At 48.0% G+C, this 18,590-nt stretch overlaps 1 protein-coding gene across 4 annotated transcripts in view; it reads right to left on the minus strand.

Moving 5' to 3' along the window:
- Positions 1 to 18,590, minus strand: part of PAK1 (p21 (RAC1) activated kinase 1) — a 138,196-nt gene that overhangs the window by 38,638 nt on the left and 80,968 nt on the right. For 2 of the 4 annotated variants that reach the window (XM_053310632.1, XM_053310631.1), the window contains 3 exons: positions 9,556 to 9,648; positions 6,930 to 7,030; positions 1,618 to 1,765 (listed from right to left, as the gene is read on the minus strand). In XM_053310632.1, coding sequence (XP_053166607.1) covers positions 1,618 to 1,765; positions 6,930 to 7,030; positions 9,556 to 9,648 — 342 coding nt within the window. Of the gene's footprint in view, positions 1 to 1,617; positions 1,766 to 3,537; positions 3,690 to 6,929; positions 7,031 to 9,555; positions 9,649 to 18,590 lie in introns of those variants that run through there. The other 2 variants (XM_053310633.1, XM_053310634.1) reach the window with 2 other exon arrangements.

Below are 18,590 nucleotides of genomic sequence, written 5' to 3' on the forward strand. Positions count from 1 at the left end.
CAGACTGAAGCACATCAAAACTGAAGCACATCAAAACTGGAATACAAGCAAAGTACAAAGAACATCTTGTCCCTCTGCCCAAGGCTGGTATTTGCTTAGCAGACATCGATCTGCTTTGGCCTTTAGATATTTCATCAGGATCAATACCTGATTTCAGCTGGATATTCTAATTGCATTTTTTCCCTCCTACATCTATCCTTATTTTTTAAAGTCTGTACTTATTTGCAATGATAAAGAGCTCAGTTAAACAAAAAGTGGTTTTATACTCATGCTGAAGGACAACTGCAAAGTTACCTTGGCCAACTGGGTCTCATCAAAATTATAAAGGCTAACTAAGCCTGTTTGCAGCTATTTTCCATATTACTCATGGAATTGAGTAGTTTACTCATGGTGGGGGGGATAAATTTGAACTGCTATAAGACCTATTGACTTTTTAAAAATACGTTAATGTATTTAATATATTTAGGGTTTCTGATTTTATGCTTCAGTTGGACTTTCCAAAAATGAAGTGGCCATCTATGTCCATCAATTATTTTTTTTAAGTTTTAAAGTTTTGTTTATGGTAATTTTGATCTGTTTAAATTGTGTTTTTTTAGGTTTTGGTTGTTTGATTGGAATGTAAATCGCCCCGAGATTTCATATAGGACAGTATTTAAACACAACAAATAAATTTAGCAGAAGAAGAAAAGAAAGTGTGGGCAAATCTTTACTGCACATGGTTTTATAAATCAGAATTGTCCACATTTTATTCTCCCCCAACTCTGAGAAATTGTGCAGAAGCAGGCTCCAAGAGGAAGTGGGAGTTGCCTCTTCAGCCACATCTAAGCAAGTCTTTCTTCAAAGAACTTGCCTCTTAGTGGATGGACCAGAGAGCACTCCGGATCCTGGACCACTCAGGGGTGATAAGAAGAAAGAACATACTTCCTTCTACCATTCTCAAAGCTTTCTACCATTGTGGTTTTCAGTCTAATCCTTAGGGAGGCGAGCTGGTCGTGTGGTAACACACATGAATTGTCCTCTTTGCTAAGCAGGGTCTACCCTGGTTTGCATGTGGACACTGTAAGATATTCCCTTTAGAGGATGGGGCCACTTTGGGAAACATACCTGCCTGCTTGCATGCAGAAGGTTCCAAGTTCCCTCCCTGGAATCTCCAAGATAGGTCTGAGAAAGACTCCTGCCTGCAACCTTGTAGAAGCAACTGCCAGTCTGTGTAGGCAATACTGAGCTAGATGGACCAATGGTCTGACTCAGTATACGGCAGTTTCCTATGTTCCTATACCAGTGCACATATTTAAAATGGCAGCACCCCCAAAGACACTTAAACACAGCATACTGGTTATGGCTGTGCATGTGCAAACAACTGTTGGACATCAAGAGCCATAAACAGGATGGAGACACCCAGAATGTACACCTCAAGCTCAATCAAGCTGGTAGTCTGGGTGAATCAGAGGGTTTGTTGTGCAGCTAAGGTTTGCACCCTTTTTCATTTTGTAGTTTCAAACCTATCACCAAAAAATATGACACCCGGACAAACCAGTTCAAAGTCAGCCAAGGACAAGCTGCTTTCTTTATATAGAAGGTTACCCTGTTTTTAATAGGCTGATCACAGTTACCTACCTGTGAAGCTCATGTATTTCTGGCTGTTGGAGGTCTTTTTGGAGTTGTAGAATTCTAGCACATCAAGCACTGCTTGGGGGTTCTTTTTCTGTTCTGACTTGGTGATGTTAGAGGTCTGTAGTAAACGGGCCCATTGCTCTGGCATGCCCTAGACAAAAGCAAAAAACAAAAATTATCTAGTCACAGAATCACTATTTTCTACAAAAACCTTTCACAATGCATGCAATTCCAGAATGGCTTCCAAATTACCTGGAATTCGCTGTAAGCTTCCCTCTTAAAATGAGCATTCCCCCTGCCAAACTCTCCAAAGCAATAAATCAGAAACCCACTGTTCTACTCAGGAGTGTCCATTAATTATCATTTCTGTAGTATATGGCATTTCACCAGAACTAGTGCCCACAATAACCATAGTTCTTTCTCTCTGTATTCCAGTCCCTGGGAATAAGTCCAAGTATCACTGCAGAAACTGTAAATTCAAAATTAGAAACTAATAACAATGATATTATTTCAAATATTTCCATCTAGAAGATGGTGGTAAATTTACAACCCCTTAAAAGATGTACTAAACTGCATCTCCTGCATTAACTTGCTAGCAGTTATTGGTATGTGAAATGCCAAACTGATGGGAGTTGGGTTTTTGTTATTTTTAAGTCCAATACAGTCTAAACAAGCATTTGGTTAGCAATATGCATCTCAGCAAAATGCCATGGATTTGAAGAGGAAATTGGGTCTTCAGACAGTAATGGCTGCTCAAATAAAGAACTCAAGCTGCAATTTCAACACAAAGGAAGCCCTTGATGGGTCCAAAATTCCCATGCACTCCCACACTCCCCCTCTCACAAAAGCAAAAAGCCTGGGCTGGACTAAAATGGAGCAACTGACCACTAGAGACCTTAGGAGAGGCTACTTTTCTTTGTAAAGAAAGCCCTGTAAGGAAAACATCTTTGTCCATCATCACACAGCACAATAGCTCATGTGCTTATACCAATGATCTTCGTTATTTTTCAAGTGGGGACCACTCTGGGGAAAAAACACCTTCAGTGTGAGAACCATTTCCTACTATGCTGACCTCTATGCAGAGCTGCACTTGGTCCAGGTTCGGGGGGCCCTTTAAGAGAAACAGAGAGGAGAGGAGAGCTGGTCTTGTAGTAGCAAGCATGACTTGTCCCTTTAGCTAAGCAGGGTCTGCCCTGGTTGCATATGAATGGGAGACTAGAAGTGTGCGCACTGGAAGAGATTCCCCCTCAGGGGATGGAGCCGCTCTGGGAAGAGCAGAAGGTTCCAAGTTCCCTCCCTGGCAGCATCTCCAAGATCGGGCTGAGAGAGACTCCTGCCTGCAGCCTTGGAGAAGCTGCTGCCAGTCTGTGTAGACAATACTGAGCTAGATGGACCAAGGGTCTGGCTCAGTATATGGCAGCTTCCTATGTTCCTAGAGCCTTGTTGAGCTCCAGCGCCATTTCGGAAGGCATGCATAGAGCACTAGGGCGCACAATCCTTCCCAGTGCTTTCCCCGTAGAGCTCATGGAGAAAGCACTGGGAAAGACTGCATTCCCGTCCATGCATACCTTCCAAGATGGTGCTGGGGCTTGAGAGAGCTCCATTTCCCTCGGAGAGGTGCCCACTGACAAAGTGCAGCCCTGCATGGTCCCTGTGCGGAGTATTTAGCTTCAGCGGAAGCTGTGCACAGGTCCAAAAAATAATTTGTCAGGGAGCCACACTTCGGGTCAATGGGAGCTCCCACTGGCTTCCGGGCCTTGCAGTAAAGAACACAATAAGGCTGTTCTCACAAGCCGCTGCAGGAAGGCAGGGGCGGGAAAACCTGGGAAGCGAGGCTCGTACGGAGCTCTGGGACCTGCTCGAGAGCAGGGCTTCCCAGAAATGCATCCCCATGTTAAACCCAGGTTTCAAGGGCCATCTTACCGTAGCAGCCCCGACTATTTGATGGAGCAGGGCTGTGTGTTGCAGTTGCTAGCAGCCTGGCTTCCGAAATAGCAGAATGCAAGCTTGAAGAGTAGCCAGGACAGGAAGCCAGGAGCTGTAGCGTTGCCAGGGGGCAGCCTCTCAGCTTCCTGTGCAATGCACTGTGGGATACTGGAGGACTTCCTCCTCCACATCCCAAAGGTAGTAAGCTCCACCTTGCTGCTCGTGTGGGTGCAGACAAACACACACCCCGCCCGCCTGGTCGTTTTTTCTTCAGGTTCTTTGTTGTTGTGGGGAGTCATTTAAATTCAGAGATATCTTCCTTTTGGGTTAATACTTGTAGAGTCTGCATTTAACCCCTATTTTTAAGGGGGTCATCTTAAATTCAGAGGCATCTTCTGTCAAGATAAATAACCACAGGTGTCGTCCACTGATCCATCTGGGTGACCCTTTTGCTCCTGTTTTGTGCTCCGTAATCACCTCATCCCAGCGACTGGCAGAATCTGTACTCTATAAATATTTATGACTTTGCCTACTGATCAATATGCACTTTTATTTAGGAAGTATCTAATGCATTGATCCCCCCCCCCCCACTTAAATTGAAATCAATAGTTAAAATTGGCCTCTCCCCCCACCCCATGGCGAGAGCAGGAGGGAGCAGGCGGCCGGCCCGGCAACCAGGAATTGGCAGCTGGGGAGCAGGTAGCCGGCTGTTCTGGCCCGTCCGGCGGGAGCAGGCGGCCAGCCGTCCCAGCCGCCAGGAATTGGCGGAGGGAGGAGGGAGCGGGCCGGCTTTCCGACTGGCCCGCCTGCCAGAAAGTGCCGGCCCAGCCCATGAAGCGGCAGGCGGCCCGGCCCGGCCCGTGCGGCGGCGCCAGGCGGGCCAGCCTGTCCCATCCAGCGGCAGCAGGCAGCCGGCGGCACCAAGCCACCAGCCTGGCCACCGGGAATTGGGGGGGGGAGCAGGCAGCCGGCTGTTCTGGCCCATCCAGAAGCGGGCTGGCCGGCCACCGGGAGCAGGCGGCAGTGGGCCAGCCCAACTGCTAGGAATTGGTGGGCGAGTCGGAGGAAGTGGCTGGCCGGCTTTCCGGCTAGCCTGCCTGCTGGAAAGTGCTGGACGGGGGCAGGGGGAGTGAGAAGAAGCAGGCCGGCCTGGCCCCCAGGAGCAGGTGGAGGCAGGCTGCCTGGCCAGCAGGAATTGGCAGACAGGCTGGCAGAAGTCAGGGGCCGGCACAGCTAGTTTTATTTATCATGTTTTTATACTGCCTGATATGTGCATCTCTAAATACATCTACCCATTTTGAGATCATAGGACATATGCATCTAACAAAGGGCTCTAGCCCACAAACACGGCACAAGAAACAGGCTCCTCTTTAGAGTGCCACAAAGTCTTTTCGTTGTTTAATGTATTGCAACTCTGATGGTGCACTCTTGCTTCAGTACTGGGGGCACATGATCCATATGGGTCCTCAGCCAAGTGCCATTGCAAGACCTCTCTTTGTGGTGTGGTGGCTGCGCTGCCAGCCACCATCTTTGTTTACCTCTTTCTGGTAATACTCTTTCCATTGTTTCTGCTTCTTTTTGCCGGCTACTGTGTTTGAAATAATGCAATGCTCCCACTTCAGCATCACTGGGATGCAGAGGCATTGCATCATTGATCAATATCATGGACCCTTCAGTGGTCCTCGGTCCTCATCCAGTGCCCCAGTTGGCCAACCCTTCCTGTTGCTTCAGGAAGACCTTGGTGAATAAGAACCACTCAGTGGTCCAGCACATACTTTACATGTTGAAGGTCCCAGATTCAATCATCAACACAGGGGTAGACAACATGTGGTTCTCTAGATGTTACTGCACTATAACTCCCATCATCCCCAACTGTCATAAATTGTGTCTGGGGCTGGTGGGAGTTGTAGTTCAGCAACATCTGGAGAACCACACATTGCCTATCCCTGCTCTAGCATTTCTATAGGACTGGGAAAGCCCTGTTTGTCTACACCAGGGATTCTCAAACTTGGGTCCTCAGGTGTTATTGGACTTCAACTCCCATAATCCCCAGCCTCAGTGGCCTTTGGTTGGGGATTATGGGAGTTGGTCCAATAACACCGGAGGACCCAAGTTTGAGAATCCCTGGTCTACACTGACAGCAGCCAGCCAGTATTAGCAATACTGACCTAGATGGACCAAATGTCTGACTCAGGATAAGACAGCTCCATATGGTTTACCAGAAACTGCCAGCAGTCCACTGTATTTTGCCAGTCTTTGAAGGACTGTAGCTCTGTTGAAAAGTATTTGCTCTGCATTTAGAAGGTCGCAGGTTCAATTCAAGGCATCTGCAGGTAGGACTAGGTAAAGATCCACCAGAAACCTTGGAGTGCCACTGCCAGTCAGTATAGATACTAAGCTAGATAGACCAGTGGTCTGAATCAGTATATGTGATGCACATTGGCACGAAAAAAAACCCAGCTTCAAGTATATGTTGATGGGATCTGAGCTGTTGGTGGCTAACCAGGAGAGGGATCTTGGGGTCGTGGTGGACAGCTTGTTGAAAGTGTCGACTCAATGTGTGGCAGCTGTGAAAAAGGCCATGCTAGGGATCATTAGGAACGGGATGGAAAATAAAACGGCTAATATTATAATGCCCTTATACAAAACGATGGTGCGGCCACACCTGGAGTACTGCGTACAATTCTGGCCACCACATCTAAAAAAGGACATTGTAGAAGTGCAAAGGGTGCAGAAGAGGGCAACCAAGATGATCAAGGGCCTAGAGCACCTTCCTTATGAGGCAAGGCTACAACACTTGGGGCTTTTTAGTTTAGAAAAAAAGATGACTGCAGGGAGACATGATAGAGGTCTATAAAATCATGCATGACGTGGAGAAAGTGGATAGAGAGAAATTCTTCTCCCTCTCCCATAACACTAGAACCAGGGGTCATCCCATGAAATTGATTGCCGGGAAATCTAGGACCAACAAACGGAAGTACTTTTTCACACAATGCATAATCAACTTGTCTCTCTGCCACAAGATGTGGTGACAGCCAACAACCGGGATGGTTTTAAGAGGGGTATGGATAACTTCATGGAGGAGAGGTCTATCAACGGCTACTAGTAGGAGGGCTGTAGGCCACCTCCAGCCTCCAAGGCAGGATACCTCTGAGTACCAGTTGCGAGGGAGTAACAGCAGGAGAGAGGGCACGCCCTCAACTCCTGCCTGTGGCTTCCAGCGGCATCTGGTGGGCCACTGTGCGAAACAGGATGCTGGACTAGATGGGCCTTGGGCCTGATCCAGCAGGGCTGTTCTTATGTTCCTATGTACCTTCCACTCACCCTTGGCCCAAGCAGATGAAAACTAAGACCTCTTTCCACCTTAACCCCATTCCCATTCTCCTTACTGTGAATTCTCCTGTGACAGCATCAAATCCAACATGAATCGTGTGCTCAAAGTCTGAAGGGAGGGAGATCTCTGGTCGTTCTTTCTCCTTCTTTTTGTTGGCTATTTGAAACAACAAAAAATGAAGCAAAAATATCAAAAGATGAAGAGACAACATTGACTAACCATAATATGTAATCAGGACATGGTCTGAAGGCACATCATGCAGCAGCTTTGCTGAAGCTAAGCAGGGTACACCTTGGTCAGTACCTGGAAGGGAGACCATCTAGGAATGTACTCTATCCAATTTCCACAAGAGAAGAAAGACTGGGTGTAAGCGTAACAAACTGCAACATCAGTGCATCGTATTTCTTGTATTCAGCAAGGTGGAATAAACCAGAAGAAATTCTTGGGCAGACGGGCCAGTTTTAAGGCTGCATGACCTGTGTAAGCCAACAGGGTCAGCTTTGGGGGAGGGGTGCTATACAGGGGGTGTTGCATATGAAAGTGTATGTCATTCAGTAAGATGGGTATGAAACCCCTAAACTAGGCCTGCACAACTTCAGCCCTCCTACAGAAGTTGGGCTACGACTCCCATCATCCCTAACTATTGGCCACTGTGGCTGGGGATGATGGGAGTTGTAGTCCAAAAACAGCGGGAGGGACAGAACTCTGCAGCTCTGCCAAACACAGCCCTGTAAATAGGGTGGTGACATCCATGCTTGTATTTTTCAGGGGGAGGGGGTGTGTAATATCAGTTTTTGCACAGGGTGGGAGCGAAGATAAAGCCAGTCCTGCCAACAGATATCGGCCTAATAATCCCGATCTGAGGGCACCACACAGAGAGGGAAAACAAGCTGCACCACACCAACAAGACTGTAATACAGGCACTCCCCAAATTACAAATGAACCATATTTACAAACCAAGTGTCATTACGTATTACATTCAGAAAGTCCCCAACTTACAAATACCAACCCGCACATACAAGCAAGTCATCTGTCCTGGGAACTATATGCCTTCCAAGTTAGGAGGAGAGCTGGTCATGTGGCAGCACGCATGAATTTCCCCCTTTGCTAAGCAGAGTCCACCTGGTTTGCATTTGAATGGGAGACTCCATGGGAGTACTGTAAGATAGTTCCCCTTAGGGGATGGAGCTGCTCTGGGGTGAGCACCTGCCTGCTTGCATGCAGAAGATTTCAAGTTCCCAATGTGGCATCTCCAGATAGGGCTCAGAAAGACTCCTGCCTGCAACCTTGGAGAAGCTGCTGCCAGTCTGTGTAGACAATACTGAGATAGATGGGCCAATGGTCTGACTCGGTATAAGGCAGCTTCCTATGTTCCAAGTTATGAACATCCATCTTACAAAAATGAGCTTTTGGAACAAAACCCATATATAAGTTGTGACTTCCTGTAACCCTTAACCTATAGCAATTTTTTTTTTTAATTGCCTCTAGGCTCTCTGGAGCTAGTCTTGGGGAGAGGCTGTGACTTGGTAATAAAGCAAATACTTTGCAGAAGTTAGCCCTTAGTAACTGAGCAGAGGAGCCACCTAATGGTGCATCCGGAAATGACTTGCCTTGCAAGCATGAGGTTGCCGGTTCGAATCCCTGCTGGTATGTTTCCCAGACTATGGGAAATGCCTATATCAGGCAACAGCAATATAGGAAGATGCTGAAAGGCATCATCTCATACTGCGCAGGAGGTGGCAATGGCAAACCCCACCTGTATTCTACCAAAGACAACCACAGGGTTTTGTGGTTACCAGGAGTCAAGACCAACCCAACGGCACACTTTTTAAACTGAGCAGTGAGGTATCTTTTAAAGTGGCAACTCTCCTATTGAGCAAGGGAGAGCAACCAACCCTATCCAACCCCAACACAGCATCCCTCCAGTGGCTGTTGCTGGCGTCTCCCTTGTGTCAGCCTATGAGCCCTTTGGAGATGGGGAGCTGTCTTCTCATTCCTCTTGCTATGTATACTGCATTGACAACTTGCTGTTGTTGTTAAGCAGTATATAAATATCTAGTAATAGAAGAGCCAGGTTCAGTTCCTGGTATCTCCATTTAGAGGATGTATTTTATTTTATATATATTTATCTGCTTGCTTGCATTTATATCATGCTCTTAGTTATAGTGCATATTTTGTCTGTCAGAAGTGCATGCATTTAAATGAGGTGTTTATTCTACTCAACACACAATATTTCAGAGGAAACAAAATGTGTTTACAATCTTTCTATAGGCACTGCAGTTTGTTAGTTATTAACTTCTATATTCTGCTCTTACTAGGGATGTGCACAAAATTCACTAGAATGGATTCAAATTTGAATTGATTCAGATTTGAAACTACTGAAGAAAGTGTAATCGCTCAAACTGATTTGAATTTGCCCAAAGTCTATTCGAATTCAGTCAAATTTGAATCGATTCGAGTGAATCTCCACTCCATTCAATGGTTTTGAATTTGAATCTATTCAGATTCGAATCGATTTGAGCAAATTTTGTGCACATCCCTATTTCTTGCTTACTTAAATGTATATCTTGCTCTTCCTCGCAAGGAGCCCAGAACAATGTACATGGTTATGTTTATCCTCATGACAACCCTGTGAGGTAGGTTAGGCTAAGTGATTGGCCCAGATTCACCAGTGAGTTTACCTCCAATGCCAGTTGCGAGTGAGGGCAATAACAAGGGAAAGCAACTGTCTCCATGTCTTGCTTGTGAGCTTCCCAGAGGCTTCTGGCTGGCCACTGCGGAAAACAGAAAGCTAGACTTGATGGACCTTTAGTGGGATCCAGCAGTGGTCTTGTGTTATGCTTTTACAAAGAAACGTTTACATGTCACTATCCAAAGCTCTGAAAGCAAGCATTCATCACAAGTTACACACAGAGGAAAACCTAACAGATGCAAACAATATTTGAGAACCCAGAGGCTGAATCGGGTAACTTACAATTCAACAAAAGAGGGGGGAAAGACATATAGAAGCAGCAAGTCGCCTTATACCAAGTCAGACCCTTAGAAATGTAGAAGGCTGCCTTATACCGAGCCAGACCATTGGTCCATCTAGCTCACTATTGTCTACACAGACTGGCAGTGGTTTCTCCAAGGTTGCAGGCAGGCATCTCTCTCAGCCCAAGGGAGGGAACTTGGAACCTTCTGCATGCAAGCTTGCAGGTCCGATTCCCAGAAGGGCCCCATCCCTCAAGTGCTCATACATGTCTCCCATTCAAATACAAACCAGAGTGGACCCTGCTTAGCAAAGGGGACAAATCATGCTTGCTACCACAAGACCAATTCTCCTCCTCCCATAGACCCTTGGTCCATCTAGCAGCAGCAGCAGCACTCCAGGGCTCAGATGGGAATTTCCCAGCCCTGTCTGGAGATACCAGGTTTTAAACCTGGGACCTCCTGCTTCCAAAGCATGTGGTCTACCACTGAGCTAGCAGTCCTTCCTCAAATAGTGAGCATGTGAAACTGTCTTATACGGAGTCAGGCCGTTAGTCCACCCAGCTCAGAATTACCTGCTCTGACTGGCAGTGGCTCTTAAGGTTTCAGGCAGGAGTTTTTCCCAGCCTTCCCTGGAGACTGAGATGCACCTAGGTAATTTTGGAACCTGGACCTAAAGGCCTTTGGAGGGCCTTCCCCGGCTGCAAGTTGAGCATCATTCCCCCTACACACACACACACACACACACACACACACACACACACACACACACACACACATTATTTTTAACATGTGGGTTCCTGAGGGCACAAACAGCAACTGAACTCCCAAGAATGTAAGAATATTAAAAAGGCATATTTATATAGGACTACAGACACACAGCTGTATGACCTTGGTTCCCCCTTTATCTCTTGTCTCCCCCACACACACACCTACCCTGTTTCCCCGAAAGTAAGACCTACCCCGAAATTAAGACCTAGCAGTAATTTCTGATGTACCGCTAATTGCCCTAGTGCATTTTTGAGGGCTAAAAAATATAAGACACTGTCTTATTTTTGGGGAAACACGGTATTTACCTCATTTGTTTGATTGAAATTACTGCCAGAGTGAGTGTAATTAAAGCTGTGAACATTATAAGCGGGTGATCCACAGAAGATGGGAAGAAAAACAATGAGGCTGGCGTTTGACGCCAAAACTTACGTTTGTTGTTAACATGCTTTTAACAACATTTTTACCCAGGTTTTTACAAGTTATTATCTGTTTTTAATTAGTATTTACAATTTATATCCCGCTCGTCCTCCAAGGAGCCCAGAGTGGTGTACTACATATTAAGGTTTCTCCCGCCAACAACCCTGTGAAGTAGGTTAGTAGGCTGAGAGAGAAGTGACTGGCCCAGAGTCACCCAGCAAGTCTCATGGCTGAATGGGGATTTGAACTCGGGTCTCCCCGGTCCTAGTCCAGCACTCTAACCACTACACCACACTGTCTGTTTTTACGTAATAAATTTGAAGGTCTTAAAGGAGTACTTGGAAGTCAACTTAAATATGCATATTGCATCACCAGCTGGTCAATTTATATGAAGGTATATTTATGCAAATCTGCATGAGCAGAAACGTTTCAACACGCAACATAACGTATTCTCATCCCACATATTTCTTTCCCCATCCCCCCCTCCACTGTTCCCTCTAAGGTGCGCGCACATGCGGCGCACACACAAGTTTTTGGATGTCCGCTCAATTCAATTTACATCCCGCTCAGGTTGAATCAGGAAGGCTCCATTCTGAATGCAGGTGCGCACACACTGCCTTGATACTGCTGCCCAGAACAAAACTCATTTTCCGCACAGAGATGAAAAAAAAATTAGAAGGACCACTGGTGACCACACCGCCTGGGACAGAATGAAGAGGATTGGGGGGGGGGCAGGGGTTGTGGAGGCCCTGAACTTTGGCCCGGAACATAGGAACTAGGAAACTGCCATTTACTGAGTCAGACCCTTGGTCTATCTAGCTCAGTATTGTCTACACAGACTGGCAGCAGCTTCTCCAAGGTTGAAGGCAGGAGTCTGTCGCAGCCCTATCTTGGAGATGCTGCCAGGGAGGGAACTTGGAGCCTCGATGCTCTTCCCAGAGTGGCTCCATCCACCCCCTGAGGGGAATATCTTATAGTGCTCACATTTCTAGTCTCCCATTCATAAGCTACCAGGGCAGACCCTGCTTAGCTAAGGGGACAAGTCATGCTTGCTACCACAAGACCAGCTCTCTTCTCAAAGTCCAGGGGTAAGAGTGCCTCTGCATGGAGGCACTTCTGTTTGTAAACAGATGCTCCACCATTGACCTATGGCCCCATTCTGTGAGGTTTAGATTATCTTTTCCAACTGCTATAACAACTAAAGTTAAACTAAAAATAAAAAACCCCTCCCAGTCTATCCAAAACAACAATATCTCCAGTTTGGGGGGTGAGGGAGAGGCGAATAATTTATGACCTTAACTCTGATCTACCTGTTAAAAGTTAGCCTGCACCAATTACAACAAAAGATACAATTAATTAAAACCTTTTAATGCCTAGGGTTCTCATGTTTAACAATGTAACAGTCTCTGTAGGACTCGGTGGTAGATCCAGAGAACTAGAACTCTTCCAGAAAGCAAAATCACTTGCTTCTACTGTTTCTACACGATTGTAAGCAGGCCTGCAAACCACTTCATCTCAGCAAAACCTGATGGGGACAGGGATACACTGTTTCACCCCTTCTCTGCTGAACAGCCGCTCCTGGGGTGCAGCTGTGACAAAATTATCCAATTCACCTGAGCCTCCTAGCGTAGCCCCTATCTTCGAGTTGTTCACTTTGTGCAATTCAAAGAGGTAGAAATTGGAAGAGATTTCCGACTGCGGACATGTCTTGCTTGCCCCGCCCAGCTTCCTCATTGGCTAACCTCCTCTATGTGAGGCTACAGCTTTAAGAGTAAAGCTGCAAAAATGAGATTGTGGATACGTTTACCTGGGATTTCAAAGGACACAAGTGCATTGTCTGTTGGAATTGTAGTGATAATTACTTAAATCACTTAAATCCCTAAAGTTGGACTTCGGAGGGATTCCTCTGATAACTAAGCAAAGAGGCCCCTTTTAAAAGTGGTGATTCTCTTGACTGAGCAGGGGGAGAGCAACTGGCCCTCTCCGTCCCCAGCACAGCATCCCTCCAGTGGCTGTTGCTGGTGTCTATTTTAAGTTTCCTTTTTTAGATGGTGGGCCTTCTGGGGACAGGGAGCCATTTTATTTGTATCTGTGTAAACTGCTTTGGGAACTTTGGTTGAAAAGCAGTATATAAATAATTGTTGTTGTAGTGAAACATCCTGGAATGTTAAAAGGGGGCGGGAGTGTCAATCTCTCACTAGAAGCAGCTCAGTTAGCAGCAGGACTTCTTTGAGTGCTGTACATCTTTGTCAGCAAATAAGCTTACATCCTTGACTGGTTCTTCATAATCAGAAACATCACATGGTATCAGGAGTGGCATATATTGAAAAAAGGAAAACAGAAGAATGGAGAATCTAAAGCTCCCATCTGAATTAGTAGCCTCAAGCAATGCTGCAGAGAACCAGGAAGTCTTCAAGCAAATCATTGATCTCTGGCTGGTGGAAACACAGAGATGGAAAATCCACAAGAGGTAACCATTTTTCTCAATCGAGCAGGCCAGGAAGCAATGCAATAGTACAATGGTTTGCCCCTCTCTGACACAGGGTAGTAGTGTGCATGGTTTTGGTTCGGGGCCATTGGAATGACCTCCGGACCGGTCCAGAAGTCCAGAGGTTCGGATGGGCGGGGGACTGTAACTTTAAGCGGGGGTGGTGGTGGTAGTACGTACCACCCCCCACCCCGCCGCTCTTCCCCCTCCGGCAATGTTCCTTTGAAGAATCTTCTTGGGGCGGCAGAGTTCCTCCCTGCCGCCCCTGCCCCCGTCGTCGTTCCTTAAAGTCCAAAAGAGACGAGCACCGTGTGCCGTGAGGGACAGAAATGCAGCGAGCCTCCCACTGGGACTGGGCCACAGATCCGCAGTGAAGTAAGTGCAAGCTGGTGTCAAGCGCAGCAGCCCCAACACAGCCTCCCTACACAACCGGTGCAGGGAGGGGACCACCCGCCTGCGAAAGGAGGTGTGAGAGGGGATTTGGTGGTCGGAGGCAAGCAGTCAGAGTAGCTGGCAGAAGCCGGTGTTCTCCACCACCTGGAATGGCTGGTTGTCAAAAGCAATCATCTCCCCAGTGGCCCCGCTGATGAGATGAGGCTCTGGGTGACCAAACCGCCTGCCCGCCAACTGTATCCCCCACGCAGGCAAATTCCCCTGCTTGGGAGCCAGGAGCCTTGCTTCTAAGTCAAGAACAGACCAGGCCCATTGCTGCCTGCAGGATAAGGGATCTCCGGGTGATGCCGTTGTAGATGCTGCAGCATTGCCGTCATCCCAAGACGCCTGGTGACCTGTGTCCTGCAATGGATGTAGACAGCATGGTGTGGGTCACCATTCCAGAGCCTGAAGTGGTCCCACACCATGCTACTCTCGGGCCCGGGCCATTTTGGTGGTGGAGGTACTGGGGCTGCTGGTTTGTTCTGGGGGCCGCCACCACCACTCTCCATCCGGACCTGAGAAGGTCCAAAAACAACCGGAACGGCTTTCTCCTGCTCCTCCTCAATCGCAGACGGTGGGAGGTGGGGCAGATCGCAGTGCCAACGGGGAGGATGGAGAGCGCGATCTGGCTGGGCTAGCAGCCAACAACACCTCCTCTTGTGCTGCCACAGGACGAAGAGCTTCTTCCCTGACAGAGGAGCCCCTTGGGTACCTCTGCACTAGTGCGACCCCCTGTGCCCATCAGGACTGCCCCGGTGCCTGCAGGTTTGGCAAGAGAGATGAAAGAGGAGGGGTCCAGTGGTGCCTGTGTAGACTCCCTTTCACACATCCCACCATGTGTTCAAGCATGAAGGCCAACCACCCTTCATGCATGAGTGAACTGGGTTCTGGATACCTCCTAGAATTCATGCAATTCCGTTATTAAAAACAAGCATTTCAGCCAGTGGGGGGAAGGAAAAAAAGAAAAGAAAAGAAAAAAGAGGCCCAGGATAGTTAGGGTCTCTTTACTCTCCATCAGTTTAGTCTCTCTGAGGGAGTGCTGCCCAAACAGTTCACCAAGACTTCTGAAAACCTCTTAGCCACGCAGTTGCTCAAAGGCCATGGTAGCTGGGGATGATGGGAGTTGTAGTCTAACAATATCTTGGTACCCAAGTTCGAGAACCCCTGCGGCGAGCAGTTTAAACTTGCAACTGCGGGTATTCAATGAACTAAATTAATTACCCTAAAGCCCTGTTAAATCAACTGGCACTTAAGTTCTTACACAGGAAGGGTTACAAATTGTAGATGAGCGGCAGATGGTTTTCTTCGACTAAATCCAAACGGCTTTGAGACCTGAGTCTGAACGCATTAAAATATTAACCATCATAATCGCCTTTTGCTGCTAAAACACCACACACCGCAGCATGAGGTAGGGGCTTATGAGGATTAGTGATTTAAAGACCAGTTGAAGCGTGCTCTGCTGTTTAATCTCTTCTGATAGCGTCTGTGGGCATTGTTTAAACCGGGGCCTTTCCAGTGGCACAGAACAGAGCCTAAAGGTTTGACAGCCAGGATTCTCAAGAGTCAAGCTGGGTGTCTCTGCATGCCACACCTATCTAGGCAACCTTGGTCCTCCTGCTGTTATTGAACTACAGCTCCCAACATTCCCAGCCACAACTGTGGCTAGGAATGATGGGAGTTGTAGTTCAACAATAGCTGGAGAGCCAAAGTTGCCTACCTTGTCCCAAGGGGTTTTTTGTATCTGTCGTGAATGACAGGTAAGAGCCTCCAGGTTTAGAGGCAGTTTACCTCCCACTTAGATTGAGAGGGGAGACCTGGAGGGCCCCACACTACAGACCCATAGACAGAGCAGGGGTTCCCAGCACTGAGGTCCCCCAGAGCAGAGGTTCTCAACCTTGGGTCCCCAGATTATGTTGGGCTACATCTCCCATCATCCCCAGTCACATGCCACTGTGGCTGGGGACGATAGGAGTTGTAGTCCATCATCATCTGGGGCCCCAAAGTTGGGAATCCCTGCCATACATTATCGGAGGAGGAGGGCTAAGCACCGGGCTGGCAGACTGCTGCTCTCCAGGCAGGGAGGCTGAGCTCTGAGGTCTTTAAGTGTGCAGTCTGCCTCTAGCTCAGTGGTGGAGCAGTACCACCGGCGGCCTGTGTGCGGCCGCTGCAGCCGCCCCACTGACATCAGACACAGGACTAGTCACGCCCCCCACAACTGATGTCAGACATGGGGCTAGCCACGCCCCTCACGTCTGATGTCAGACATGGGGCTAGCCACGCCCCCCAAGTCTGACGTCAGACATGGGGCTAGCCACGCCCCCCACATCTGACGTCAGCTGCGGGGGGCAGGATCTGGCTCCCGAATGGATCCTTGAGGCTCCGTTCGGGAATTGGAGTTAAACTAAGGCTGCCGCTGCTTTTGCAGCACAGCCAGGAGCGGCTCTTCCCTGAAGGGGCCACGCAGCCCCAGCTCGGGAGCTAAATTAGCACCCCCAAATCTGATTTCAGACGCGAGGGGCATGTCAGGGCCGCGAAGTGCGGCCCCTGATTGGGCGCAGCCCGGGTTCTTTGAACCCGTTCGCCTAATGATAACTCCGCCCCTGCTCTAGCTGCTATTGGATCAATGTGTTTGTCGCCCTTGTCCATGGTGTTACCCTAGGAACATAGGAAGCTGCCTTCTACAAAGTCATACCCCTGGTCCATCTAGCTCAGGATTGTACACAGACTGGCAGAAGCTTCTCCAAAGTTGCAGGCAGGAATCTCTCTCAGCCCTCTCTTGGAGATGCTGCCAGGGAGGGAACTTGGAACCTAGAGGCTCTTCCCAGAGTGGCCCCATCCCCTCAGGGGAATATTTTACAGTGCTCACATGTGTAGTCTCCCATTCAACTGCAAACCATTGTAGTAATTGTAAACCGCCCAGAGACACATGTTTTGGGTGGTATAGAAATATTAAAGGGGAAGAGGAAAAAAGGGGGGGAACAGGGGTGACCCCTGCTTAGCAAAGGGCACAATTCATGCTCGCTACCACAAGACCAGCCACTTAATGGCACATTGGGGAAATGACTTGATTATCAAGCCAGAGGTTGCTGGTTCGAATCCCCGCTGGTATGTTTCCCAGACTATGGGAAACACCTATATTGGGCAGCAGCGATATAGGAAGGTGCTGAAAGGCATCATCTCCTACTGCGTGGGAGGAGGCCATGGGAAACCCCTCCTGTATTCTACCAAAGACAACCACAGGGCTCTGTGGGCACCAGGAGTCAACACTGACTCGATGGCACACTTTACCTTTACCACAAGACCAGCTCTCCTCCTGGCCAATGCTGCCTGGCTGCATTAGTCCCCAGACCTTGTGGGCTCTGTTTCATGAGACTGGTCAGCAACCCCAAGTCCTAGGGCTAGACTCTTGCTAAGGCCTGGAAGGTGCCTACGTCTGCATACCCAAAAGGTACTTCAAGGCCCTCTAGGAGGCATGCAGAGCCCTCCTACTTCCCCATGCTGCAGACGCACTATTTGTTCCCCATCCTAAGATCACCAGCTTGAAGCTGATGCATCTTCAGTGATGCGTCCACTGTTCCCGACTGGCTGGCTACATGCCGAAGCTCAGGATACCCCTCCCCACAACTCGACTGATAGACTTCCAAACATTAGCACTGAGTGCTAGGACAAGTGAACTTGTCACATTAATAGCAATGAGACTTTTTATGAGTAACATAAGACCCATTCACACATTACATTCTCTGCACTCATACAATGAATGTACAGTGTACACAGGTACAGTCAACTGCATGTTATGCTGAACTCAGGTACAGAAGTGCACTTCCTGTCTGTACCATGCATTTGAAGGGCCTGTATCCAGGTTCACTTTTTAAGATGAACCCAGGTACGGTCATTCACACAAACACCCATACGAATGCACAGACATCTGTACACTCGTACAGCATAATGTCTGAATTGGGCTAGTGCGTAGATGTGAACCAGTGACTGGAGTAGCTCATCTCATACAGTGAGGGAAATAAGTATTTGATCCCCTGCTGATTTTGTCCGTTTGCCCTCTGACACAGAAATGACCAGACTATAATTGGAATGGTAAGTTTATTGTAGCTGTGAGAGACAGAATAACAACAAGCAAACCCTCAAAAGCCCAGTGCCCAAAAGTCAGCGATGGATTTGCATTGTAGTGAGGGAAATAAGTATTCGATCCCCTATCAACCAGCAAGATTTCAGGCTCCCAGGTGTCTTTTCACTATATGCAGGTAACGAGCTGAGTTGAGGAACACCCTCTGTAAGGGAGTGCTCCTAATCCCAGCTTGTTGCAGTACCTGTATAAAAGACACCTGTCCATAGAAGCAAGCAATCACTCAGCTTCCAAACTCACCACCATGCCCAAGACCAAAGAGCTGTCGAAGGATGTCAGGGACAAGGTTGTAGACCTGCACAAGGCTGGACTGGGCTACAAGACTATCGCCAAGCAGCTTGGTGAGAAGGTGACTACAGTTGGCACGATAACTCGCAAATGGAAGAAACACAAAATAACTGTCAATCTCCCTCGGTCTGGGGCTCCATGCAAGATCTCACCTCGTGGAGTTGCAATGATCATGAGAACGGTGACAAAGCAGCCCAGAACTACACGGG

Source organism: Hemicordylus capensis, chromosome 3 (genome assembly GCF_027244095.1).
Source record: "Hemicordylus capensis ecotype Gifberg chromosome 3, rHemCap1.1.pri, whole genome shotgun sequence".
Classification (NCBI taxonomy): Eukaryota; Metazoa; Chordata; class Lepidosauria; order Squamata; family Cordylidae; genus Hemicordylus; species Hemicordylus capensis.